Genomic DNA, 27,140 nt, shown 5'->3' with positions numbered 1-27,140 from the left:
CACAGATTAAAATCATTTTATCATTTATTTTTTTTCTTCCATTTCCTTAAGCATTTTCATTAAACATCTACGATATCATCCAAAACACTTCACTCAGCAGTTGCTATGCCTATCCCCCTATAAAATAAAAAAAAAGGATGAATACTTTTTTCCTTTTTTTTTTTTTGGCTAAAGACTTGCTACTTGTAACCGTGCCATTTCATGGTGTCTAAAAAGCTTACAGCCTACACAGGATATAAGATTAGGAACAAAACGTAATCATTTCATTTCACCAACCAGTTATGAATCAAATCCATTAATTCAGTTAAAATAATAAAAAAATAAAACCAGTTCCACTGATTTTTTCTAATTTTAGTGGCACAGTCTCTACGTAATTTGCGCCCAAGGATAATAATCGCCAAACAAAAAAACAAAAAAATCTGAAAACATCTCAAACTAACAACAGGCATGTTTGGGCAAGAAAGCCACAATGAAAGTTGAACAGAGAAACAGAATTTAAAACAAAATAAATTAAATTAAAACAAAACTGATGCATAATTTCCCTCCGATGTTTCTTCTAAAAACTGTCAAATTAAAAGTAGGGGATTGAGAAATTATTCATTAGGACACATTTATAACGTTCCACACGCACACAGATTTTTCAAAAACTAAAACATACATAGTTTAACTCACTAATCAACAATCATGATAAGCACTCAAACAGTGGCAGAATAAGAGAGGAGTGAGGGAGGAGCTACTGCATTTAAACAGCACTTCCTGAGATTGTCTCTCGGCTGATTTGACTTTGGTCTGGATCTGTGCACAACCCATCCATACATGAGAATGAGATAAAGAGGGGAGGAAATCAAATTGAGGAGAGAATCATGCATAAGTGTGATTCATTTAAACGTTCAAATACACATTATTAACTGAAACTTAAGACCCCTAAACAGTTTAATGTGATTACTGAATTCAAAAAAGCTACCAAAAAAATCCTGCAATAAGTATCGGACAAAAATGTGCAGTCATACACATCACCAATTTCCTCTGAGGTCCTGAGTTCCCTCTCTTTTACCAAGGCTGACATGAGACTGGATAACACGGGTAAATGAGCTCTGTAGCAGGTATATTTTATGTAATCACACCTGAAATGTACAGGCATAAACGCAAGCGTCAAATACAGATTATTATTATTAAACAAACAAATAGGAGGAAAACACACAACATAGACTGACACTATATCACAGACTAGGACATGAAGCAGCACACTAACTCAGAGCATATAAAAACCAACCTGATTATTGTCACCAGCATCTACAGCAGACAAAAAAACAAAGGCTGACAGTATAGAAACACCACTCCAAAGGAAGAGGAAGACAAACAGTGGCTTTGCTCATTTACACAATGATATCTATTCATTCTTTCAGCATTAAAGTAGCTTGATCTTCCCGTTACTGACAAACCCAGCACTCAAAACACCATACATCACAGATGACACCGTACGACATTATACAGCACGACACCAACTCAAAATCACCTTAAATTGTATTATATTTGTCTGGATCTTTTTTTCTATGGATGTCTAGTACTATTTCATCCATTCGTCAGTCTCGATCAGTCGTGTCCTTCAAACCTACATATTTCCCTCTTTCTTTGTCTGAACAGGATACACTTGTCTTCCAGTTTTAGACCGGGGTGGGAATCAATAAGCACCTCATGATTAAATTTTAATTAATTCACAAAGTGCTTTGAGCTTTCTGAATCAGGCCAAACCCTTAATACCTGCTTGAGAGTTCCGTTTGAAACTGCATGGCGGACCTTGCATGCCACATATCGACAGGGCTCCCACACATTCGACCAAAACTTTGACTTTTCCAGACGTTATTAATCACTACATAAAGATTTTTTAGAAATTATCTTAAAAAGAAATTGACTCATCATATTAGAGTAATTTCTAACTGTATAAATAACTGATATTTATTACATTAGTTGTTTTTCATTCATTTCTATGATTTTTTTTTTCCTCAAGCCTGAAAATCCCGCTTTTGAAATTCCCCATTTTTCAAGGACGGTGAGCAGTGGGAACCTTTTATCGATATCTGTAATGTTTAATCTTGCGCATGTTTCCAATAAATTAAAGAACAAACCACTATGAATCGCAAATAATTCTGTGTCGATTACAGAATTATTTGGGAGAGCATCACATCTGAATCAAATTTTCCCCCAGCCCCATTCAGGACTGATGCAAACACAGGAAGTAGTGCACAAACACACACACAAAGGTGAAATATGGACCGGTGGGGGCGGTATTATGCCGTCTTTGTGTGATCTGTTGCATACAAACAACATGTGCTTGATTTCTCACCAACAGTACTATCATTTATAGATAATAAAATAAAAAAAGTACAACATTGTACACTAGTGCCAGGACCTTAAACACTCCAAGTAAAATCAAAACTCATTCACAAGCTAATTAATCGCTGTAAATCAGACAACACAGGAAGCATGGCCTCCATTTCTCAGTTCAAGTGTAAGAGGTTTTTTCATCTTCCTTAAATTCCTAGTTTTCTTCTGTATTTTTAAGAATCAACTTCCCAGATTTCAAGTCATTCGGGAGGCAGAGGATTCTTCGACACCACAGTGCGACAGTCCAGTTTTCATATGTAGATTTTATATAGATATATATAGATATATATATAGATTTATATACTCTTGCTTTATGTATAAGATGTGTATCCAAGTATACACGCGAGTGTGCATGTGTCGTGGGCATAAGAGGCATTACTTTGGCGATCTGGGTGGGATGTTTTGTTCTTTTCCACTGCGTCTGTTGTACCCCGACTGTGGCGAGGAGCGCCGACCCTGTGGGGGTCGTCTCTGTTGCTCTCTGAGCTTAAAGCCTGACCCTCTGGGACCGTTACCACGTTGGTAGCCAGTCTGCTCTCTGGACGTCCGACTCTCGCTTCCTTTCTCCATTTTCTCACCGGGGCTGCAGCGGGATGAAGCTGGGCCTTCCGCTTTGTTGACTCGAAGTTCACGTAGTGGTTGGTTTGTGGTGGGAGAAGGGGTGGGACTGGGGCTGGGCGGGGCTACTGGTGCAGGGGGAGGGTCTTTGGGTGGCCTCTGACACACCTCCGCATAGCTCAGCTTCCGAGGCTCCTGAGGAGAGTCAATAAAGCCTTAAAGGTTAACAGAAATCTAATTTCTTTTACTTTCATGTGTGAATAAGCTCCAGGAGCATTTATAATTTAGCAAATGAAGGTGTTTACCTGAAAAGATGTGATTGATGGCAGAGATGGAGTAGATGTTTCAGTGCTTGAAGTTGATTGGCTGCGCAAAGGTTTTGGGGCGGAAATGGGCTGGACGTGGTGGTGTGTGGTCACTGATGCGGTCACTGATGCAGGCTCTGGAGGCGTGTCAGAGGTCTGAACCTCTTTCTCTGGTTTCTTCACTTGATGTGACGCACTGTACAGAGAAATGTGGAGTTCCAAGATTTTCAACCTGCTTCTATTTGAACAACCTTAATAATAGTCATTTATTTACAAATAATTAGTATATTTACCATTTAAAACCTTGATTAACAAATGCTGTGAAAGTAATGTTCATTAGTAGTTTATGATGCCTAATACGTGTGCATGCATTTGTGTACCTCGTCGTAGGTGTGTCCTGTTTTGTGGCGGGAAGCTTTGGCGCTGGAGGGGAGAGTCCAGTCGACTGGGCTTCCACTTGACATGTTCTGGGATCTTGACTGACATCTTGCTTATTTGTTTCAGGCTAAAGCACAAGGAAAAATTGCAACTTTACTTGAGTGATATTGAAGATTCTCTGTGAACAAGCAAAACAATTGTAATTGACAATACACAGGTACAGGAAGTAGTTCTTACTACCTTGTCCCTGCTGATGCCCTTAACTACATCTGCCATGCGATTCTCCAACACAGACTCCGTTTGCATGGTCACACCTGGCAGACAACTCGGCACACCTCCTGGTAAAGGCGGGAAGTTAGTGGTTGCGAGGTCAAACTTTGGAGGCGGAGTTTTCACCTCTGATTCAGGATTCTGCCTCTGTGTAAAATGAAATTGAATGAAACGTGAGAACAAAAATTTTACAATTTTGGAGAACCATGCAATAAACTTGGGACTTACCATCCTTTCATCTTCTCTTCTCCTCCTCATGCCACGATAGCTTCCTCTCCTGGACACATCACTTAAGTCGTTAAATACACTCGTATCATCAAACCTGTCAGCATTCAGAGAACGCACTTAACAGATGACCCTCAGATCTCATAATCTTAACGCTCATTGGGACAGGAGTGACAGAGACTTTAAGGAGAGAGACCGAGAGAGATAAAGAAAGAAATTAAAGGACAAGAGAAGTGATCAGAGAGAAAATAAAGAACTCCTAAAGTCTTCTCATCACTCCCTGCTTCCCTCTATGCGCTTAGTTGATCATCACTGGGTCAAAACAACCAAATCTGATTCTTATAGTCAACTTAAATTATACAGGTAAAAGAAAAATGGTGCTACTTGCTGCTACATCTACTGACCTGGCCCGGCTGCTGATGCAGAGTTCGGAGAGGTGGTTCTCTCTGGGGGAAACTGGCGGTTCAGAGAGCGGGGTGAGGGTGGCGGTGGTGGTGTCTGAAGTGGGGGTGCATGGGGGCTGAGGACTACCGGCACCGGACGAAGTCTCCGTCAGCTGACTCACATCAGCACGAGGCTGTGGCTTTACATGATTCCTGCACAGAAAAATCAGCCGTTTCTCAGAAGTGATGGCATGTAACTATAACCATGTCTCAAAAGCCAGAGCAAAGCTGAATAAACATCTGTAGAACAAACATCTGTAGAACAGATAGTTTATTCAGCTGGGCTTTAAGGGTGGTCTCTCTCACTGTGTAGAACAAGCATCACAAATGGAGATGTTATGCATGAGAGATGTAGTGACAAAAAGAAAAATGTTTTGCAGAGAAATTCCTGAAGTGACACCATTTTCATTTCTTTTGTAGCAGGCTTGCTGCGGTAGTCAGGGTTTACCGGTGCTACACAGTGTTCGGACGTAACTGATTACATTACATGGCCGACACAGCACCACCGCTAATGTCATTTCGCTTTTTTTATTCTCAAATAAAAACCATTTTGTTCAGTTGGACAACGAACACTACTCCATACAGTACTAGCAGCAGAGTCGCAGTGAAGAGAGTAAGAAGAGATGACCGACAAGACGATGGCAGAGGATTTGCTTGCTGAGATGCGCATTTTGACAATTTTGTGTGTATGTGTCCTTTCAAGTGCAAGGAGATGCGAAAGAATCAATTGAGTGTTCACACGTCTTAAACACGACTCTCTGTGTGTGCACGGCTGTGCTTACAGATAACAGCGAGCGTACCAAATTGAGTTATCTATCGCATCTTCTTGCATTGGAATAGATTAAAATCGCTTGAATGTGTAAATTTGCAAGACAAAACATGGCAACATTTGCTCTATGATAGTTAAACTTTGCAATTAATCCACAAATCACATTGGGCCTGGTCCGTACGAACCACGGATAAACTATGATCCATTTAATCCCTACACCGTAACCCACCCTTAAACCTAACCATACCACTAAACCTGTCCCTAACCTTACACGCATCCCACCTCAATAGCAGCAAAAGTGTTTTGCAATACAATATGAACACAACAAGTGCATAGCACCCAACAATTACATTTTCGACGCAAGTACATAAAAGAATATAAAGTGAACAAATATTGTTGCTACTTCCTTTTAGCCAAAATTACATTTGGGCTATCTCATTTACTATTAAATTGGATTAAGCATATATTGGCACTATAGTCCTCATCACTGAACACCTATGCAGATTTTATTTATAATGCATGTACTTCAAGACACAATCAGGAAATTCTCATACCTGCAGAGCAACAGATGATACATGCAAGGACAGGGTTACATGACGGATCTGATGACAATGCACTGTCATTCACTGTGAAAGCCAACATGCAACATACAGCTTTTAGCCGAGTCATGATGGTCTTTCACTATGGAGCTCTTACTCATGGTTAAATAGCACTAAGATGAACGTGCATAAGATTATGATTTAAGATGAATTTACCTGAAGGCATTGATTACATTCTTTCTGGAATAAAGTGGAAGTCTAGAAAGTAAAAGTAACAAAGACAGTCTGACTCCAGTGTCTCAAACACAGAGCTCCGCCTCACTTTCTGCACATGACAAGGAAATCAATGCAGTTAAACTTCAACAATATTTCACACTTGAACAAAAACTTCAGCCACTTTAATTGTAAATGGATGGATAGACATGTGCTGATATACGATATGACATATCACAATAATGAACATGCACGGTATTATTGTGGGCACTTTAAAACATCATGAATAATTATTTAGGAAATATTCAGATTTATAGAATGCATTAAGAATAATTTTCCATCAACTGGTTAAAATGTACAACACTGTGTGTGCTGCGTCAAAGAGGCATGTGCACTCTGATGTAAACAAGTCCAACACGCATGAGCAGCAAGGCGGAACGAGTGAAGGGGACGCACTGAATGACAATGCGCATTCAGTCTCTGACAGCAAATGGTGTTTATGGAAGAGCAGAAATGCAACCATTACATTGGAAACTCTAGTAAACAAAGTATTTCATTGTTTTAAACCACCATTCAGATTTTTGTATTTGCAATGGTTTTTAAAATCACACTGCCAAATTCTTTATAGGCTATTTATTTCAAACTTTTACATTTTAATCTGGACTACAACATGCCCTAGATATTGACTGAAAATGTTCTGATTCTTTATTATTGTTCGGTAACACTTCACAATAAGGCTTCATTAGTAAATTCAATAGTTAAACACACTGATGAAAAATACTTCTAGCATTTATTAATCTTACTGTTAGTTTCAACATATAATACATTATTAAAATAAAAACCTGAGCTAACACAAACTAACAATGATCAGTTTTTTTTTTTTTTTTTTAACTAACGTTATTAAAGAACAACAACTTCTGCAGAAAAACAAGGACATTTTCAGTAACCGAAACTAAACAAAGTTAGTCAGTTACTCTAGTGAAATTGAAAGGCTGTCTCAGCGCGCAGTTACATTGTTACGGCAACGGACTGTCTTTGAGTGAGTCATTAAACCGCTCACAAACATGTCATTAAAAGATAGATGTAATGAAACGAGGTGTTAATTATTTTTAACTTTGAGTTCCACATTTTAAGGATCAGCTGACCAGCAATGCGTCGCATGGGTAACGCTGAAGCTGATGCTTCACTTAAGAGAGACCAATGGCATTGATTCAATGCCTGTCTGACGCGCTGATATCACGATAGCTTTTCAATATCACGATCATACAGTTTTCTGTATAAAATGTTCATGTGTTAATTGCTGAAGCTTTTATCAAAGTCACATGCCAACTGAAGGATAATTTAGTATAGTTTAGTACAAATAATTCTCACAAATATCAAATTTCTATTTCTGATAGATAAACATCTGCCAAGTGAATACATGTGTAACAATATTTATAAAAATCAAAGTAGCAAGGCAAGGTAAAGTCTACAAGATGGTTTTAATGTGACCTTCATAAAACAGGGTTTCTGCAGGTACATTTAAGACTGCAAGAACTTTTTAAGACCAAGTAAAGAAAACCTAAGGAATAAATTAAAGGGAACTCAATACATCATGTTTTCTAAATGTCCTTGTCTATGGAGAAACACAATGATTCTATTATCAACACTTCAGAGAGTTGTAAAATACGACTTCCAACTAGGGGTGCGCGATATATATATATTTAAAAAAATTCTCTCTTGATATTTTCTGGGATTTTCTCGATAACGATAATTAGACAATATTTGTGTGTTATTGTGCTGGTTCCATGGCAGGTTTAGGACTGCCGTGGAAAGCTGACTCCTAAAGTTTATGATATTCTTCATATTCTGTGTGGTGGTCAGTTCACAGCAGTGACAGAAATTACTTTTTCTTTGTACAGATGACAATAGCCGCTTTCCGACCAAGTAGTTATAGGAACTTAGTTCTAGGAACTGTCCACTTCTAAACAGTTCTAAGAACTACTCTCCCCCAAACTCGGTTTTGCTGTTTGCGTTCGCACTGGCCAAGTGGCCATAGGAACTGGTAGGAGGGGTAAGGGAGTGACGCAAGCACGCTGACTTTTATTTTGACGCCACGACGGACCTTTATTTTGGCGGCGCTGAGAACGCCAGAGCAAACAATACTCGCATTCTGTGTTTATTAGTTAGCGATCTGTCTAACAGTACTGTTTAATATGTTATTAGATAGAACTGTTATAGAAAGTAGACAGTATATGAAAAAAGGTTATTAGCCTATGCCGTGTGGTTGATGTCCAGTGTTGCTAGCTGGGCAGATAAACAATCATGTTTGGCTTGGTCCCCTCAAAGTTGCGTTGGATTTTCTCTTCAGCATAAAGGTTTAGAGGCCCATCTATCACTGTTTTCCATGTTTGTATAGTTAGTTTATGGAGTAAATATATAGGCTATAATCTGTGTGTTTACATTCTAGCTGTTTTAAAAATGGCGGGTGCTGGTGTTCCGCGTGCGTTCGGTCAATCAGCGTACACTAACGTCACGGATAGTTCCTATAGTGCTGGTTTAGACCCTACTCTGAAGTAGGACCTAAATTAGTTCCTCCAAATGGAGTTCCTAGAACTAAAATTGTTCCTAGTTCCTGCGGTGCGAACACGCCGACATCCGGGTACTTTAGCCAATAGTTCTAGGAACTGTGAAAAGGTTCCTCCGGTCGGAAAGCGGCTAATGTTATCAAAACAATCCCTTTTCACACGGATGCACAGAAACAACTTACCCCTGTATTATGTATGCCAGAAAAGTAGTTGGCCATGTCACTTTGTAAAGAAAGTACTACAGTGCACTCGAGCCGAATGCACATGCCTACAGCCAAACAATCTATTTTTTTTTTTTGTCCGATTTTCATTTTGAGGATGTTAATCTTGAAAATACGGTATTTTTACTCTGTCTTCTGGGTAAAATTCATCTTAAAGCCAGAAACATTCACTGTAGTTCCTAATTTTAGAATGTTCTCCTCTGATAAAAAGTCCTTTTACTTCCTTTAAGAAAATGTCAAAATCCTTGAACACAAAGGCTTTGAAAACGTATATCATCCTTGAGTCTGTTGTAAGGAAACTTTAATAGTTCATGATAAAATATTATATTGTGTTGATGTGTGTAATTCTGATAACCACTTGAGATGTCCATACGCCCCCCCGTTATTTCTTACTGTTAATATCTCCTAGACAGCAACAGTGTTGGCCCAGATCCGGACCACATGTGGTACGTGTGGAATCCACGTGTACCAGATCTGGGATGACACTATGTTGCTGTCTGGGCTGTATCTTCATTAGCAAAAAATAAATTAAAATAAGCCTATAAACTAAACAAGTAAATAAGGCTACGTATGTGCATGACTTGACCATTTTCACAGATTCACACACCGCTGTGTGTTGCTCAGAGACGCAATTGAACCATTTTCGTTGGCTAAATAGATCAAAAACAGACAATATGGTGTCTAAAATGTAAGTCACTTAATATTAACTTCATTTATTAAACTGTGATATTTGTTAACTTTTAAATTATGTAAATATAGACTAAATTAGGCAGTGAAATTATAAATGCGCATCCGCACTAGTCTAATCTACAAGACTACACGTAGTGTATGCATGCACTCTCTGGGTGTGTGTGAGGGATATACTCGATAAAACATGTCATTACGATATTAATCGCAGACGATATATAATTGCACCCCTCTACTTCCAACTGATATCAGTTACTTTTTAATTGATTTTACAAAAAAACTGCTTGAATAGCTCTGCTCCCAACCACTAGAATATGGAAAAAACTTTTACTGTACCTTTGGATTACACTGCAAAAAAGGATATTCTTCCTCAGAGCAAATGTCTAAAGATTCTTAAATCAAGATGCATTTATTGGAGATACAAAATATGAAGTCTTGTTTATCCAGCTGAGAGTTGCAGTTTGCTATCATAATGCTCAGGCATCAGTTGGATGTTTTGACCTGCCGTTCAGTCTGTATTTCACTGATTAATTCATTTGTACTTCAGTGCTGTGATTTAGAGGCTTTAGATTATTAGATTGCAAACAGAAAAGCTAACATATAAAAACTGCTTCTTTCCATTTTTCAAACTTATTTCCAATACAATGTATTGATTGAATAACCAACTTCAGAGGTTGAATCTTAAGTTTTTGCACTGCATACAACATTTAATGCCATGACTTCATGAATTTAAGACTTTCTGCTTTGATTTAAGACATTTTCAAAGCCTTAATTTGTGGAAGGGTGAATTAAGACTTTAAGACCAGCAGAAACCCTGAACAAGTCAGTTTTTATTAAAAACCAACCCCTCCATGGTAGAAGAAACAACCGATTATGTTTTGGCAGAGAGGGAAAGGGATAGGCTAAGAAAGAGATTTTTAAAACAACATTTCAGGATCTTACCGGTTGCGGGAGTAGTTGCGCGTAAGGCTGATTGGAGACGAGCCAGTTTTGTAGTTTCCTGCTGTGCCAAAGCCATTAACAAATGTGCTGTTTGGAAATGGAGCCTGCAAGATGAAACAACAGCTGAGATTAACCCACACATCCTCAAACTCCTACAAATTATCTTCAATTCACATTTTTGTGACGCATGCCCAAAACACCTCTTAACATTAATGTGAAACGCTAAATAAACCAAACAACTGTTGGCATGGTAACCATTTAGAAAGCAGTCAACTGCCTTGACTGACTTCATACTGCGCTTCACTCCAGTAACTCCCCTGCAGCTCGGCCTGCAATCACAAACCTGATTACAAACCCAGAGACCTACTGAGACTCCATCAGCTCATACATTCAGCCTCCATGACTGCAATACAAATTTAACTAAAAAGGCTATCAAAAAGAGTAACTCATTGGATGAGTCACATTCAAATGTGTTGAAAAATGACTGAGTTGAAAAATGACAAAGCTTGGACATTGAAAAGTCATTTAGTCGTCATTCCACAAGTGACCCTCAGATCTCATAATCTTTACGCTCACTGGGACAGGAGTGAACTTTAAGGGGGAGAGAGAGAGAGACACAGAGAGAGACACAGAGACAGACAGAGAGAGAGAGAGAGAGAGAGAGAGAGAGAGAGAGAGAGAGAGAGAGAGAGAGAGAGAGAGAGAGAGAGAGAGAGAGAGAGAGAGAGAGAGAGAGAGAGAGAGAGAGAGAGAGAGAGAGAGAGAGAGAGAGAGAAAAGGAGAAGAAAAAAAAACTCCCCACAAATTCTGATCACTCCCTGCTTCCCTCTATGCGCTTAGTTTATCATCACTGGGTCAAAACCAAATCTGCTCTGATCACTTTCATATACAGCTACAATTGTGTTTCTGAACATATAGCACCATGGCAACATCAATTATTTTTGAAACTGCAGTCTTTAATGACTTTTTTTTTAAACCGTCTAAAATATTTTAATAAAATAAACAAATTATTCTTAAATATTTTTAGTTAGTATTTACAATACCATACAAATGTTTGGGTTCAGTAAAAGAAAAATAAATATTTTTTTATTTAGCAAGGATACATTAAATTGAAGGGACAATAAAGACTTTAATTTTTTTTTTTTTTTTTTTTTTGAATTATTCTAATAATAATAAAAAAAAAAAAGTATCATGTTTTTACCATACCACAGCACAACCATTTTTAACTGATAAGAACTGTTGATTGAGCAGCATATTAGAGTAGTTTAGTCGTCTTTAGGGGTGGAAGGGATCGCAGTTGATCCGTATGGACCAGGTCCCACGGCACGCATGTGATTCGCGGATTAACTGCTAAATTTAACCATCATAGAGTGAAAGTTTATAATTTGGACGCGTTTTTTCTTGCCAATTTACACATTCAAACAATTTTAAACATGGAAGAGGCGAAAATCAGAAAGAGAGAGTGAGAGAGGGGCGTTTCAGACAGCGCTCAAACACTGAATTGATTCCTCTTTCGCGTTTTGTTGAACAGCACACAAACACAAAATTATGTCAAAATACCCGTCTCGGCAAGTATTCTCTCGTTTGTCATAAGTGAACAGTTGAGAAAGAAACCGGATGTTTGCCAGTTTTTGCGGTCCGTGCATTCAGTACTAAAGTGACAGCAGATGCCTAATACTCATACTGTTATCTGTGTCATTAATGTTAATAAAACAACAAAATACAGCTTTAACAAAGATAAAACTATTTAATTTCTAAGATGAACAAAGTGTTATTTTACATTTAGGCTTAATTATTCATTTCTGTACCTGAATACTATGTTATTTAGTATCCATCTCTGCTTGTAATTTGTGTATTTATTCTTAGTTTTATTACTCACCGTTCACAAATTCACTTATATGTGGAAATTGTCACTTGAATCTATTAATTCAGCAGTAAAACACTTATATATTGTATTATTAATAAAATATATTACAAGTTCTCACCAGTGGCGTTTCAAAATAAGGGGTGGGTGAAGGGGTCCACGTCTGTGGCAGAAGGCTGTAGAGAGGGTACTGCTGCGGAGGCTGGTACACCTGCTGCAGGTAAACTGGAGACGAGTACTGTGATGGAGTGGAGTACACTCCAGAGTCAACGGCCCCATAACCGTTCTTAGCAAAGAACGTGTTAATGGCCTTGATGCGAGCCTACCATGACAAAAACATACAAAGACAGACCTGCATTAACACCAGGGCTCGTTGTTCAAAAGTAATCTGATCGGAAATCTTGAAAATGGGTTATTCAAAAGATAAGCGCTGCCGCTTGATCTGTAGCGTTACAGCGATCTGTCGTCACATTTAAGAGCATCAAAAGACAATTTATTGTTTAGAATTTCATGATAAAATGGACATTGCTTGAACTATTGCTTAACATCACCATTTTTCTGTTAATGCGATATTGTTATAGTCTAAATCCAAGAGATTTTCACACAGTATGAGTTGCAGTCTGAACACGTTTTTCCACCCCCCTTATGATTGACAGGTTATAATCATCCCTGATTATTGGCTGTTTTTAAACAATCGACCAATGGGTGATAGTGAAAATAATTGCTTTAATCTGCAGAGACATAGTGCATCTCTAATTAAAACACAATTTCACCCATTTCATATCCCCCATCCCCCCATCCCCCCCATCCATCACCATTAGTGCCTCCATAGGGGTCTGATTGTTTAGAGGAAATTGAAAATGGAAGGGATGTTTGATTGTTGTATTTTTTTATCTTCAAATAAAAGCCCCTGAAGTGACCCCGAATAGACTATTCTACCTGTACTTTACATAGCTAGTAGCCACTGTGAAATGTACAACCCAATTTGAAGCACCAAATCATGGGACTTCCAAATCTAGATAATTCTGATCAAGATTCAACTTTGAACAACTGGGCCCAGAACATTCAAGATCAACATCCATTATGTGTGATGCACATTCATTTTTAAACTAAATGGAGGCCTTAAATGACAAGTACACATTCACACATCCATTCACTAACACACAAGCGCATATGCACATGCTGGCATAAACCATCAGTCTGGTCCAACTATAAGACAGAGCAACACAATATGCACTCACCATAATTGGTTTGCCCTGAAAGGTTTTGACTTCCTCACGCAAGTATCTGTAAGCCTGTGAAACAACGTGGCCAGATAAAGACCATTTGCATTAATTAAATCAGCAGACAAAATGCAAAAACACATTAGGCCTCATCCATGCAACAGCAGAGCAAAAGTGCATATTGGTTTTCATATCAGCAAATTATGGCTGTTAAAATAACTTTTCAGTTTTAAGCAGAGCAGCTAGTTAATCAGCAGCTAGCTAATATTATATGTATATCATAATTTTATATAAACCAAGTCTTTACTGCTTTTTAGATTTCATTATGGCCATATTTCATGAATTATAATAGTGAACAGAAAATTACACATTACAGATTAAATGGTCATGAACCATATCACAGGAATCACAACCATTCATGAAAAAAAAAACTTTTACTTGCAACATCTGAATTAAATTATCTGAATTAAATGAGTTAACTCAATATGGTAGCAGAGATCTTGAAAAAAAAAAAACATATGCAAGAAAGATTTTACCAATTATTTATACAGACAGCCGATTGTGAATGTGTTTGTCAATAATACCTGTTGAGCATCAGTGTCAGACTGGAATGTGATGTACCAGTTGTTATTGTGCGCAAACTCCACGCTGATGACCTGCGGACACTTCTCACTTTTAAAAAGTGCCTCCACCTCCTGACAGAGCGACAAAAGCATTAGTCAGCAAATCAAAATAAGTGAAAATTACTGAAAAACAGAAGGTCAGATATCCCTCAGATCTCATAATCTCACGGTCATTAGGGCAAAATCCACTGTACTGAGAGAGAGAGAGAGAGAGAGAGAGAGAGAGAGAGAGAGAGAGAGAGAGAGAGAGAGAGAGAGAGAGAGAGAGAGAGAGAGAGAGAGAGAGAGAGAGCGAGAGAGAGAGAGAGAAAGAGAGAGAGAGAGAGAGAGAGAGAGAGAGAGAGAAATAAGAATAAAGTACAGATAAAGGAGGATTTAAAAAAAAGAGGACAATGAAATCTCAGCAGCAATGGTTCTGGATCCTTCCAAGCGCGATACTGATCATCATCGGGGTAACCACAGTAATAATAACCAATCTCTACCATATACAGCTACAAGAGATGAACATACAGAGTGGTCTCACCTCGACAGGTGTGGTCTCAGGGACTTCTCTGAGGATGATGATGCATCTCTTGTGGTTTGGCCGTACCTTCTCGCCCTTCTCATCCACCTGCACCATGGGAGAGGCTGAGAAGGACGACACAGTTAAATGCAAGGAATGAACAACAAACTCTGTAACTTTGGCCAGTGTCTTTTTTTTTTTTTTACCTCGTAGCACCTCAAGTATCAGGTCCATATCAGTAGTCAGCAGTTTGACCCCCTCCATGCTCGCAATGGTCCAAATAGGGACAAACTGATCACTGTCCATCTGAGATATCAGGTAAAGGTCTTTGGAGAGATTCTCCCTGTAGAAAAAATATTAATAATAGTAATGAACAGATGTTGAACACTTGCAATGATATTCAAGTTTCACTTGGTAAAGCCTTTGAATACAGATTAAGCAGAATTTTAATGTCTGCTTTGCTAACTACAAGCTTCCATTGCATGATTTGCATATTCCATTGATAGAAACCCATTACTCCAAATATTACTGTGTTATCACACCACTGGACATGTTTGCTTAAGTTCACATGTGGAAATGAAAAAAGACCAGATGTTTTTTCTACAGAAGTGTAGAAGTATTTCTACAAACGGTGTTTCTTTTGACTGGTTATATTTTTAAAATAAGACTAGTCAGTAGGTTTCCTGAACAACTAGTTAACTAATTGATCCTAAAGAAGCTAGTTAATTCATTAGTTAACAGAGTGATATAAAAAAAAACACTTCTAAAGCATTTATTAATCTTAGTTAATATTAATTTCAACATTTAATAACACATTATTACAAAAGTTGTAACTGTATTTAATGGACCTAAGCGAACAAACTAACAATGATCAGTTGTTTTTTAACTAACGTTAACAAAGTATAATAACTTCTGTAACAAATGTAGCTATTTCTCACTGTTAATATTGGTTAATGCAACATTAATAACTAAAGGACCTTTTTGTAAATTGTTATTTATTCTTTTGCACTTTAATCTGTTTGAAACATTTGTTTACTTTATACATTTTTGTGTATAGCTTTGTATAGTTTAGTGTATACCGGTAGTTCTTTTTGTTATAAAAAAAAAAAGTGAACACTTTGTGATAAAATTTGATACAGTCGCATGCCTAATATGTAAATAGCCAATGTGTGTCGACAGCACCTAAGACTGACTAACAGAACTATTTAAATATCCATTTATAAATCAGCCATTTAAAAAAATCCATATGGTGGACTACTAACCAAAACAAAAACAAAAAAAGAAAATCTAGATACACTAGACAAACTCACTAATCTGCTGCTGGAAACAGGGACCCATCCAATAAACACTTTTATGCACTTGACACGCAAAAACTAAATGACTTCTGGTATCCAATAAGCATACTAAAAGATAAAAGATGATCATTTTAATATTTGGGTGATCTACTCTTTTCATATCGAATTAAATTATAAAGAGATTACAACTGTGCATGCTTGACAACCAACAATTACAATACTGCTGAATGAATGCACTTCAAATCAGATTGTCCATGAAATCACTTCCAATGTCATAGGTCCATTACGACATCGCATTTAATTACTGAATGAGAATTTTTTTCAAGCAAGAGTAGAATAAGCATTGCTTTATTGTTCAGGTGATTATGAATTTCCATTCATCCCTGAAGGTCTTGTGTATAAAAAAAATAAAATAATTATGTAATATGGGAGAGCAGGTGTAAGCATGTCTGGGCGTAGAGTGGGTGTTACCTTGAGAAGCAAAATTCTAGCTGCTTCTTCAACGACTCCTTCAGACTCTCTTCGGACAGTGGAGGCTGCTCCTCGACGGTCTCGCCCTCCACTGAGCAACAAAACATACAGTCAACAATGACAATCAGCCATTAAGCATCACGGATAGAATTAAAGTGTGACAGTGGGTGTTTGTGGCAGACCTGGTTCGTAGAGTGGGTAAGCCAGTTCTCCTGACTCAATGCCATTCAACATGCTGCTCTCCATAGGAGGGGCTGACTCAGAGTCACCATAGCCAACAACATACTCCTTGAAACCTTCAGAAGAGGAATGACAGTAGTAGTAAATTAATTTGAAACCTTTCCATTCAGTTACCATGCAAGAACAGCAATAGGTCATGCAACCCTCAGATCTCATAATCTCACAGTCATCAGGGCAGACCCAATCCACTGCGAGAAAGAGCAAGAAATTTAGTTTGAGAATTAGAGAAAGAAATGAGAAAGAACAGAATGGAGGGAGTAAGAGGAGAAATTAGGTTGAAAGATCTCTACAGTGAGAATAGTTCTGGGTCCTTCCAAGCGCGATACTGATCATCACTGGGTTTTAGGAAACTTTAACATCATGTCTGAAATTATCTTAGTTGCTATTGCATATGAATCCCCCGCAGAGTAATTTCATTCGTCTCAAAACAACACCTGCCAAGAACCTAGCCACGTCTAACCAGAAAAACCGCAACATACCCATAAAGCAGGGCTTCCCAAACCCCTGGAGGTTTGAGAGGGAACTTAAAGATGTTCATGAGTTTATGAAAAGTCAATTAAATCATAAAAATGTAAAAGAAATAATTTTCTAATAAACACAAATCAAAATAAAACTTACAAAAGATACAATATTTGATTTACCAGCATGTCATTAAGCAAAGAAACCAAGTAAACATGTTATAATTCTATTAACTTAATGAGACGTGTAGAAATAAAAATCCTTCTGTTTCCTATATAAAACAAAGAATAGCGGTTGACAATTTTCATTTCCAGGTGAACAATTTGAGAAGACAGCATGAAGTCCATTTTTACACATTACTTCCAGCACTAAACAACTGCCAATCAATATACGTACCCTCAGATTCCTCAGTAGAGACAGTTTCTCCTTGTGGCCAATGGCACGTCTCTGTGGCCGCCTCCGGAGCCTGGGCGGTTGGTGCAGACACTTCCTGCCACACTTTAGCATTGGGATTCAGACCGGCCCCCTTGGTGGTCACCTTGAAGACAAGGTTAAAAAAATAATCCAATTTTCAGATCACAGTAGAATAAAACCAGAAGAAATCTGTCAACGCTTTCCAACTGTAGATTCAGTAAACAGAATTGAGACTTAACTACAACATTACTGGTCATTTACCTACCCATTATCATAGTCTAAAACTGACAGCCATCTATCATGGCACAACCTTATCAAAGTTAATGTGGAGTAACTGTTGAATGTAGTTAGACTACAATTGTACTTTACAGGTGGTCAGTGAGATTAAGAAATATCCCATATCTTGAAACTATAAACAGTGTAAGCGGTTTGATCTGACACAAACCCTTTGAAGGCTTCAAGAAAGTAATTGCATACTTCATTATAAGGGTGAACTTCTGCAGCCCTGAAATCACAGCATTGCAATTTTGAAAAGTTCCCCCAAACATTCATCCAAAATATGATTAAAATAACGAATTTTAATATCACTTTCAATAGGGTAAAAAGAAAATGCAATGTCAGTGCTTGGGTCTTTTAAGAGATACGACGCTATCAAAGTTTCACATGACACGCCGAGTAACAAATTACAGCACAGCTTCAAACTTTGCTGTAAAGTCTCAATTTTGAACTATATCGAATATAACTTCTCCCTCAAATGGAATTGAGTGTTATTTGATGAAGGACGTCTGAAGAGCACGGTGAAGGAAAGCAAACACCACAGAACAGGCAAGGGCTCCAACTATTAACACACTCCATGAGTTTGAAAACCACAACTGTGCACAACTTCCCCCTCCAACTTCTCTATACTTTACACTACTGCGCCCGATCAGGGTTGAACATCATCCACAAGATCTATTACTTACCCGACGCGACACTCCATACACACACACAGAGATAGGTTTTAAATAGTTGGCCTTTCACCCGTTTAATCTGATTAGCCACTCCGATAAACCAGAGCGAGAGTTCAGGGCAAAGAGCTACAAACCTGCGTCTGTAACGCAGCCTGGTTAACCTGACTAGTGCTTTATTGGATTTGAACGGGCTAAAGTTATTTTTGAACGAGGCGATAAATAAAAAGCCGATGCGATTCGTGGATTCCTTCAGTTTTTGATGATGTGGTCATTACTAGTTATGAATTTCACCAATAAAAGTTACGTACCTTACGCTAATAAAAGAGGCTGGCTAAATAGCTAGCATTTGTTGCACGCACGTGGATCTTTCGCAACCGACGGTCAGTTCGCATCCACATAAACAAGGTATTACATAGTAGCTTAAGTAACCTTGCTTATCGCTAACTAATCGATTTAAAACCAGAAACCAATAATAATAACTGTAGCAGCACTACAAAACCACACAAAAATGTCTTCTTGTTGAACTCATGGCAGGCGCCATCGATCCCATGCCGCAGCTGTGAAGAGCCTTCGCGGTCGCCAAAATGACCTCTTTAACTCACCTCCACAAACAACAGCATGGTCTTCTCCCCCGACAACGTTACCCCTCGCTAGATACCTTGTAGGCGAATTAATCTAGCTTACAATAACGCAGCAACGTATTCCACTTATTTCCGTTTAAAGCAAAAGTGCAAGTTCACTGCCAAAGAGTTTCGCGGCCACTATCTGCATCAATCCCCTTAGCTCTGCGTAAGCATTGGCACGGCGCTTGACGAGTCTGATTGGCCGTTCGCTCGTCTTTCCTTCGCCTTTGTGATCACATGCAGAAGCACATTTTGAAAATCTCCCGCCCACCATTACGGGATTGGTGCATGCTGAAATACGTCATATGGAATCTCCCTGTGATTGGAGTGGGCTTTCGTCTGTCAAACGTATGTTCAAGTTACCGGAACTGTAACCTCTGCCATCAAGATCACTGCTGAGCACGTGGCGACAGCTGAGACAAATGCTGTACAGGCTTGACAAAAAATGAATGAATGAAGTTAAATATGAGCAATTTTCAAATAACACAACATTTGGAAGCAATAAAATGGCTTTTAATGATACAATTTGTGTATTACTATAATACAACAGTGTCTAATATCGTAATGTCACGAGGCATCGAAAAGTACAAGGAACGCCTAATTTAGACAATGGACAATCTGGTGGGTGGATCTCACCGGATTTACCCACTGTTAAAAGAAACTGCCGAAAACCGAGACTTGGAAAAAATACGTGAGAGGAGAGCCCTATAAAAAATCTTCCAGAACTGTCTAATAAAAATGTGTTTTGATAGCAAGTCAGACACAAAATTCAATCAAGTATGCCATTTTGTTCAAAACAATATTAAACGTACAATACTTAGTTTATTCATTTATTATTTAGGAAAGTCCATAGTTTCCCTAAAATTATATTTCTACTGCTGAAACTCTAATTCTGGACATCTTTATCTATACTAGCTTGTCAGAAGCCAAAGTAAATTGAATGTTATCATGTAGATACAGAAAAAAAGTGGTTCTTAACCAGTGGGCTGTGACCCACAAGGGGGCCTCAGCAGACTTCCAAGGGGGCTCAAAATTATTACAATTATTTAAAATAAGACAAAACTAGCATTAAAATAAGGTGTTTGACGAACATTCTAAGGTATGCAGTGCAATATGTAGTGTATTTTCAGGGAAACGCCCAGCTATAGAAGTTCCAGGTCTTGACCACATTATCACTTCGCCAAATGATTTAAGTTATTTCAAAGGTCCTTACAGCCTACAACAGCAAAAGAACCAAAACCCACAATGACACTGACCAAACAAATAAATATAGTAAACAATAGGATAAAACGACAAATTATTTCCATGTTTTTCCCCCCACAAAATTACGTTTTATTACGTACGGAAAGCACATACTCTCTTTCTCCCGCTCTCTCCCCCACTCAAACACACACACAGTACGGACACACACTCGCACAGAAACATGTTGTCAGCGCTGCTCTGATGATTTTATCAGTAAAATAGTTTGACAACTTAAAAGCTACAACACAAACACTTTTGAGAGACGCACAGACTCTGGTAATTCACACATGCTGAATCTCTCTCTCTCTCTCTACCAAATGCATTAGTCTACTGTCAATGGCTCAAGCATCCATTACTAGCTACTACTGAACAATGTTTGGAGGTGTGGTAACCGTATAAGCTGAATAATTTACTCCAGTCCGTTGAATTATTAGAAAACAATACACACCAGATGTGTAACTGCTTCATGTTGTGGCCACATTACCACCTCGGGTGTGCATTATTTTCTAATAATTCAACGACCTGTTGCCAATTAATCCTTACTTAATTCACCCCCACAATAACTGTCTTTAAAAACCTCAACATAATAGGTTATGTAAATTACTACATTCATAAATTAATAAATAAGTTAAAATTAATAAATTAATAAAACTCCATGGCCATTCTTATTATGAATATACATTTTTCTTGTTCTATATTTTATGAGGTAGAAATGTTGAGGACAAAATATTTGTTTATCCTTTACCCATTAACTCATAAATAACTGGAAATGTCATGGGGCCTTCAAATATTGAAGGTTAGACTGATGTCTGCATAATTTTAAAGAGAGAGAGAGAGAGAGAGAGAGAGCTTCATTTTGGTGCACAGAGTCCACATCTGTCATTAAAAACATGGTAGTACAATGATATTCTTTAAGATACTATGTTAATACCATGGTACATGAATATGGTAATCATTGAGCACCATCATATACGGATGTACCACAGTATTAAAATTGAACGCCATCCCTGGCGTTCATTATTTAGTTCAATTTGGGTTAAAAGATGAGGTTAACATGCTTTAATGTTCAAAAAACTATTTTTTCTCATATTGTACATTGTTGCAGCTCCTCTATTCATAGTCTGTCTGAAACGCAGTAATTTCTACAAAGCCCCTCCTTCCGAAAAGCTCAGAGTGCTCTGATTGGCCAGCAGACCCGGTGCGTTGTGATTAGCCAAACACCTTGAGCCTTGCTAGCACCACTTGAGGAGAACGTTTCGCAGCGCTAATTAATTAGTCTTTGTATAAAACAAGGCGTTGTATAGGAAGCTGTCCTGACCTCTGTTAAATTGTGCTATGCACAAGCAAACTTGTGGGTTGTACTGCTTAAGAACAGCTGTATACATCTTAATCCCTGATTCCTAATTTCATCTGTTTTCAGAAGACCAAACTATTTTTTTTTTTTTTTGCTTTCGCCTCCAAACAGTCTCAGCAACATGACGACAACACTACAATTCACCGAAGCCCCGTCTTCTCTCTTTACGTATCCCTTTGGAGGAAATTATGCTAATCTTTCACAATGTGACGTAGACGTTTGAGGAAGTATTAAGTATGGACTTTGGTCAATGCGTTTTAGGCAGGTCTGGACTGTTAGATAGAATTAATCCCTTTGTGGGAGACTATGAGCTTAGTAACTTTGCAGATCGTATGCATGTACAAACAGATACATTACACACCTAAGGAAAAGGAAAACATTAAAAAGGATCATATGACATTGACCCCTTTAAAGTTGACCTTCCTCACCATGTTAAAACATTCATTGCAGTGACTAAGCACCTCAAGTCTCTGTTCAACAACAAAACAAAACAAAAAAAAACACACACAGGCATGATACAAGAATCTGGGCAAATCACTAACAGAAATATGTGCCTGGTAAATGTATAATGTACCTGTAATCACAGTGGTGTCTCAGTTAGAAATGAAACCCTGTTTAAAGTACATTAGTAGCATTTGTTTGATTTTTTACTAAGTTGTTAGACTAGAATATCATCAACCTTGGTTAAATGAGAACCATTTAATTATAATAATAAAGTTTCAATTATTTAAATAATTTTAATACATATAAATTATTCAAATGAATTGTTTTTGACAAATGCACCCAACATTATTACACAAGATTTTTATCATTCTCAAACTAGAAAAAAAAATCTCGAAAAGTAGTTAATTGTAACTTAAAGCAAGCTGTCAGGTGGTCGTGGGGTATTTTAATTTCCAAACGAGTTAACACGCTTGTAATAGAAAACGTATGAACCTTAGCTTGAGTCACGCGTCCTCGAGTCATGCAAACATTGTTCATTTACAGGAGAGCTGACCAGGATACGAACACGTGCTGTGTCATTTATGCGCATATAAGCCTCGGTGTCAATATATTTAGTTTATGTTGCCTAGTAATGTCGTCTTACCGGTGTCCGACTTAAAGCCGGCTAGCCAGCCGTAGCTAATACTCAACTAAGCAGTCGTTAAGCTCAACAATTTCAGTGGATCGATAAAACGTAACGAACTGACAATCCGGGTTGCGCGCAAAAGCACAGGTAGTCAGCATATTGCAAGTAGATACTGATGCACGTCTAAACACGTATGTTCTAAATATGGAAGTGCTACACTCTAAACGAAAAGTTAACACACAGTAACGTCGTGTTTCGCGGGAGATTAAGTGGGTTGTGCAGATTCAGCACCACAGGCCTGAGCTCACCATGCTGCCGTGGTCCTCGCCGGTTTTCTCCTCTTGATCTCGGGCGACTGATCCCGGCTCGACCTCCTCCTTCTGTTGCGCTTGGCTGCTACTCTCCGAAGTCATCGGCCGCCTTCGGCTCTGCACCGGCCGGCCACTCTCGACCCCGATCCGCGATCAAGCCACTCCTCACCTCCTCTCACCGGCTGAATGCAACAAGCACTTGCTCTAGCTAGTTAGGGTCGGTTTGTCTTACCGTTTCAGAAACTAAACAAAGATGGGAAAAGGGATCTGCGCTTACACTAACGCATGCGAATCTATCTCCAGTAGGAGTGTACTTCATATCCTGATATTGAGCCTTAATGGGGATCAGCGAGCGTTCCTGGCAGACGGCAGAAATTCACACACCGCCACCGTCCCGACAGACAATGCGACCACCCCCTCCATCGCGCTCGCTCTTCCCTGGCAACAGAGCGCAACACGCGCCGCGCCGCATAACGACAGAGACAGACGCGCAGCGAAACTCTGCAGCCGGGCAACTGAATCATGACACAGCGAATAATACACATATAATTACCGCAGCCTTCGCACTCAAACTAATGACAATTCAAGTCAATCCTTCGGATAGATAGATAGATAGATAGATAGATAGATAGATAGATAGATAGATAGATAGATAGATAGATAGATAGATGTAGTGTCAGGTTTTAAGTGTCAATTTTTATTATTTGTTTCAGCATGGGTGGAAAATAGTACAACATTTTACAGTAGTCATAAAGTTGCTGCTCTCTGTAACATGGCCCAGTAAATAATCTGCCTGCATGGGACAACAAATCAAGCCATTGTTTTTGACATTGTTTTGCTTGTAAATTTCCGTAAATTCACTTTTAGCCAAGCAAGAACATTTTCTTTAGCCGATTTCATTAGTAAATATTTGCTGTATTAAAAAAAATCCATGCAAAGTGTTTGCCACAAAGTAAATCTCCTCCAAAGACATTAATCCCAGTCTTGGAAGGCTTCACGGATACAGCCACAGGCTGTGCCCAAAGCTTTATTTGTTTACTAAACATGAGAATGAAAACAGAAAAAAAAAGAGTAGTTGTTTAATGTAGGCAAAGTGCTGGACTTCATTCTCCCCCAAGGAGATGTGAACAACATGTTGACATCAGAGCAGTGGTTCTCCGTTTCAAGGGTTCAGAATGGATCCGTCTGACAGGTCAATGCTCAGGATCTCCTCTGGATTTTCTGCCATGCTTCTTGTAACCGTTTTTAGGCTTTGGTGGTGCCAGACTGTGACGCCTGTTGACTGTGCAGTTGCTGAAGCTTCATATTCATGACTTCCACCACAGCTGTTAGGAGGCAGATAAAACATTTAATCCATTTACGATTTTGTGCAGGTTTTCCTATCATTATCAGAGAACGTGACAGTATGCAACAGGTTGATCAGGGGTCTTGTATGAATCTGAAGGGGTTTCTTTTGTGATAGTGGTAAAGACTGTACATTATCCCACTTATTACATGACTGCTTACCAAATAAATAGACATGAAATACTGATATGAGCTGAAATAAACTAATAATTACCAGAATTACAGAATACCAGTATTCTAGATATCTATGTGATTTGCAGTAACCTGACTTGGAAATAGTAAATATATTATATATAAAAAATATATATACAGTGTTCAACATTTGAAGTGGATCAAAAAAGTTCATCAAAGTTGTCCTAAGACAAGAACGGGTATTGTTCAAAATTCATGTAAAACTTTGATGAAAGGTTTTGATCCACTTCAAATTTTGACTACTATGTGTGTGTGTATAAAAAAAAAAATCACCTTGTTTCATAGCATGTTTTTCTTGAAGGGCAGGCTGAATTTTTTCAATTTGTTTTGTAAGGAAGTCAATTTTGCGTTTAAAGAACTCTTTGCCATCTTCTACATTCTGAAAAGATAAAAAAGCAGTGAGATTTACTTAGACTTTGATTTCCTTAAAGGGATACTTCACCGATTAGCATTAAGCTTTTTATCAGTAGAAACCCGGTAGTATTTTTGAATGACCGTGCTTCCCTCCCTCATGTCCCCCGGAGACGAGAGATTCCTGTATTGTGTGTCTGGAAAAAAACCTCAGATGACGGAAAAATCGTCATTTTGAGTCATATGAGGCTTTTTTGGCCAGAGGCGAGAGACTACAGCCAGTAGTAGGAGTTCGTTCCGCATGTTTTCAACCCGCCCATAGGGGGCGGGATCTCACGATAAAACGGCGTCTTTTCAGTTTCGAGTCAACTAGTAGCCTAGCTGTATCATTTCTTCCGATACTGCCCTCTGTAACCGCTTGGGAGCGGCATCGTAGGGCAGCGAAGCAAGTGCATTCTGGGAGTTGTTGTCTTTCATCCACATGAGCCAAAAATACATTTTCTGGCTTTTCTCAGTCTAGAAGGCACCAACTTCTAAAATAATTTCACATTTCTACTACATAAATGACCCAATTTAAAAACACATTCATCTTTCCAGCGGTGAAATATCCCTTTAAAAGTACAAATTATTAAACAGATCGGCAAAACCCTGGCTCACCTTCTCCACGAAATATCCTGTTCCGACATCCACTAAGACATGATTCACATCATGAAGCTTTCCAGGCACGTACATCTGCAATGCAGTAGTTAAGGGAAACAACTTATCTGAGATGGATGCAAATTAATTAATAAACACCAAACTGCCCATGTGACTTTGTTGAGGGTCAAAGAAATCAATCAGCAGTAATTTATCACTCAGCTGTTGGGAGGATACAGAACTGGTGAGAGGGACAAGTAGTTCTTTTCCTGAAAGAAAAAAAGTAATAGCAAAAGAAGCCAGTGAACATTAACTATTTATATTGAAGAAGCATCATATAAAGTTTAGCAATAATACTCACCTTCATTGCTTTTGTTAAGGACATTCAAACTGTCTTTGGCTTCCACATATTTTGTTTGGACGACTTTTAACTGGCCTATGGATGATGACAGGAACTCTGTTTCCTAGAAAACAAATGTTTGTCATTTCATTTGTTAACATGGCTCTGATAAAATGCTGCTTTAAAAAAAAATAGGGGGGAAAGGTAATTTATACTAAACTAATGTGTGCAGATCTGTCCTGTTCAAGCAAAAAAAAAAAAAAGTAATATATTTATCTCACTTTCTCTACATCCTAAAAATTAATGTTAATTAAATGTTAAAAAGTAATTTTACTCATTATATACTCGTTAAAATAATTCTAAAAAGGAATAGACAAAAATAAAAATGTCATTATTTATGTTTTGACACCCTTCACTTTCATTCTATACAATGAATGGTGAGCGAGGCTGTCATTCTGCATCTCCTTTTATGTTTTAAAATGACTTTAAAGAATAAGAAGGTTGGTAAATAATTACAGAATACTCAATTTTGGCTTAAGTATCCGTCTAATAGCGAATTAAATAACGTAACTTACAGCACTACCAGCAGCACGCGCACATGACAACCGCTGCGTGCATGTCAGTAAACCACTGACTGGAAAATACCATCGTAAGCTGCAATTTAGGGATATGAAATCAAAAGAACTGTTATATTTATAGCACAAACTACCTGATCAAGCTGAGTTTTCAAGCCTTCTAATTGTGGAAGAGACAATTCAGTCAGATTCACCGCCATGTTGACAATTGAATAGGGGAGGAAAGCTTCCGGGTCAACCGGACACAACTGGAAGGACTTTTAGCAATGATTTTGCATTTCGATAATTTTTTAAACTTTTAATAAAAATCAATAGACAAGCATAATACAAAAAAGTACATAATTTAAATGTTTTGTAAGGCTTACAAATATTCCTTAATGGCTTTTTTTTTTTGTCTCACTCTGTAACACCATACAATGCAACAAGTATTTTACTTTCATGCGTATGGTATTTTGACAAAATTCAAAGTAAATTTTCCAACATAAGTAAGGTGGGTCTTGAACATTTGATTAAAGGAAGCCCAAAATGGAATGAGTGATAAATCAAAGACGCCTAAATCT

At 38.2% G+C, this 27,140-nt stretch overlaps 2 protein-coding genes across 7 annotated transcripts; both read right to left on the bottom strand.

Annotated features, from left to right (window-relative positions):
- Nucleotides 1-11: 11 nt before the first annotated feature.
- On the bottom strand, nucleotides 12-23,589 carry larp4ab (La ribonucleoprotein 4Ab). Of its 6 annotated transcripts, none has more exons than XM_079884939.1 (17): nucleotides 23,140-23,589; nucleotides 17,576-17,717; nucleotides 16,663-16,776; nucleotides 16,481-16,571; nucleotides 14,921-15,057; nucleotides 14,736-14,839; nucleotides 14,174-14,284; nucleotides 13,608-13,661; nucleotides 12,488-12,688; nucleotides 10,503-10,606; nucleotides 6,089-6,130; nucleotides 4,526-4,717; nucleotides 4,125-4,218; nucleotides 3,867-4,043; nucleotides 3,629-3,753; nucleotides 3,249-3,444; nucleotides 12-3,138 (listed from the first exon to the last, which is right to left on the bottom strand). In XM_079884939.1, exons 1-17 carry the CDS (start codon nucleotides 23,242-23,244, stop codon nucleotides 2,761-2,763), a joined length of 2,367 nt encoding a protein of 788 aa, XP_079741065.1. In that variant the 5' UTR covers nucleotides 23,245-23,589; the 3' UTR covers nucleotides 12-2,760. The 6 variants fall into 6 exon arrangements, with proteins under 6 accessions (XP_079741065.1, XP_079741066.1, XP_079741068.1 ...); XM_079884940.1 differs by having other exon boundaries at nucleotides 4,125-4,185; XM_079884942.1 differs by having other exon boundaries at nucleotides 4,125-4,173.
- Nucleotides 23,590-23,818: 229 nt separating this feature from the next.
- On the bottom strand, nucleotides 23,819-26,820 carry pfdn5 (prefoldin 5). Its single transcript, XM_079884938.1, has 6 exons — nucleotides 26,715-26,820; nucleotides 26,027-26,129; nucleotides 25,903-25,934; nucleotides 25,687-25,761; nucleotides 24,952-25,057; nucleotides 23,819-24,467 (listed from the first exon to the last, which is right to left on the bottom strand). The coding sequence occupies exons 1-6, from the start codon at nucleotides 26,778-26,780 to the stop codon at nucleotides 24,388-24,390; spliced, it is 462 nt and encodes a 153-aa protein (XP_079741064.1). The 5' UTR covers nucleotides 26,781-26,820; the 3' UTR covers nucleotides 23,819-24,387.
- Between the last annotated feature and the right edge of the window lie 320 nt (nucleotides 26,821-27,140).

Source organism: Squalius cephalus (assembly GCF_949319135.1).
Source record: "Squalius cephalus genome assembly, chromosome: 10".
Classification (NCBI taxonomy): Eukaryota; Metazoa; Chordata; class Actinopteri; order Cypriniformes; family Leuciscidae; genus Squalius; species Squalius cephalus.
This window is presented reverse-complemented; position numbering and strand designations above follow the sequence as displayed.

Bases quoted from the DNA above. Each gene is read 5' to 3' on its own strand.
- larp4ab (XM_079884939.1), bottom strand. From the start codon at position 23,244: ATGACTTCGGAGAGTAGCAGCCAAGCGCAACAGAAGGAGGAGGTCGAG. The intron at 17,718-23,139 runs GTGAGCTCAGGC...CTTGTCTTCAAG, and splicing joins GCGAGGACCACGGCAGCATG to GTGACCACCAAGGGGGCCGG. The intron at 16,572-16,662 runs GTCTGCCACAAA...TTTGTTGCTCAG, and splicing joins TTACCCACTCTACGAACCAG to TGGAGGGCGAGACCGTCGAG.
- pfdn5 (XM_079884938.1), bottom strand. From the start codon at position 26,780: ATGGCGGTGAATCTGACTGAATTGTCTCTTCCACAATTAGAAGGCTTG. The intron at 26,130-26,714 runs GTAGTTTGTGCT...TTTGTTTTCTAG, and splicing joins TGAAAACTCAGCTTGATCAG to GAAACAGAGTTCCTGTCATC. The intron at 25,762-25,902 runs GTATCCTCCCAA...ACTGCATTGCAG, and splicing joins TTGTCCCTCTCACCAGTTCT to ATGTACGTGCCTGGAAAGCT.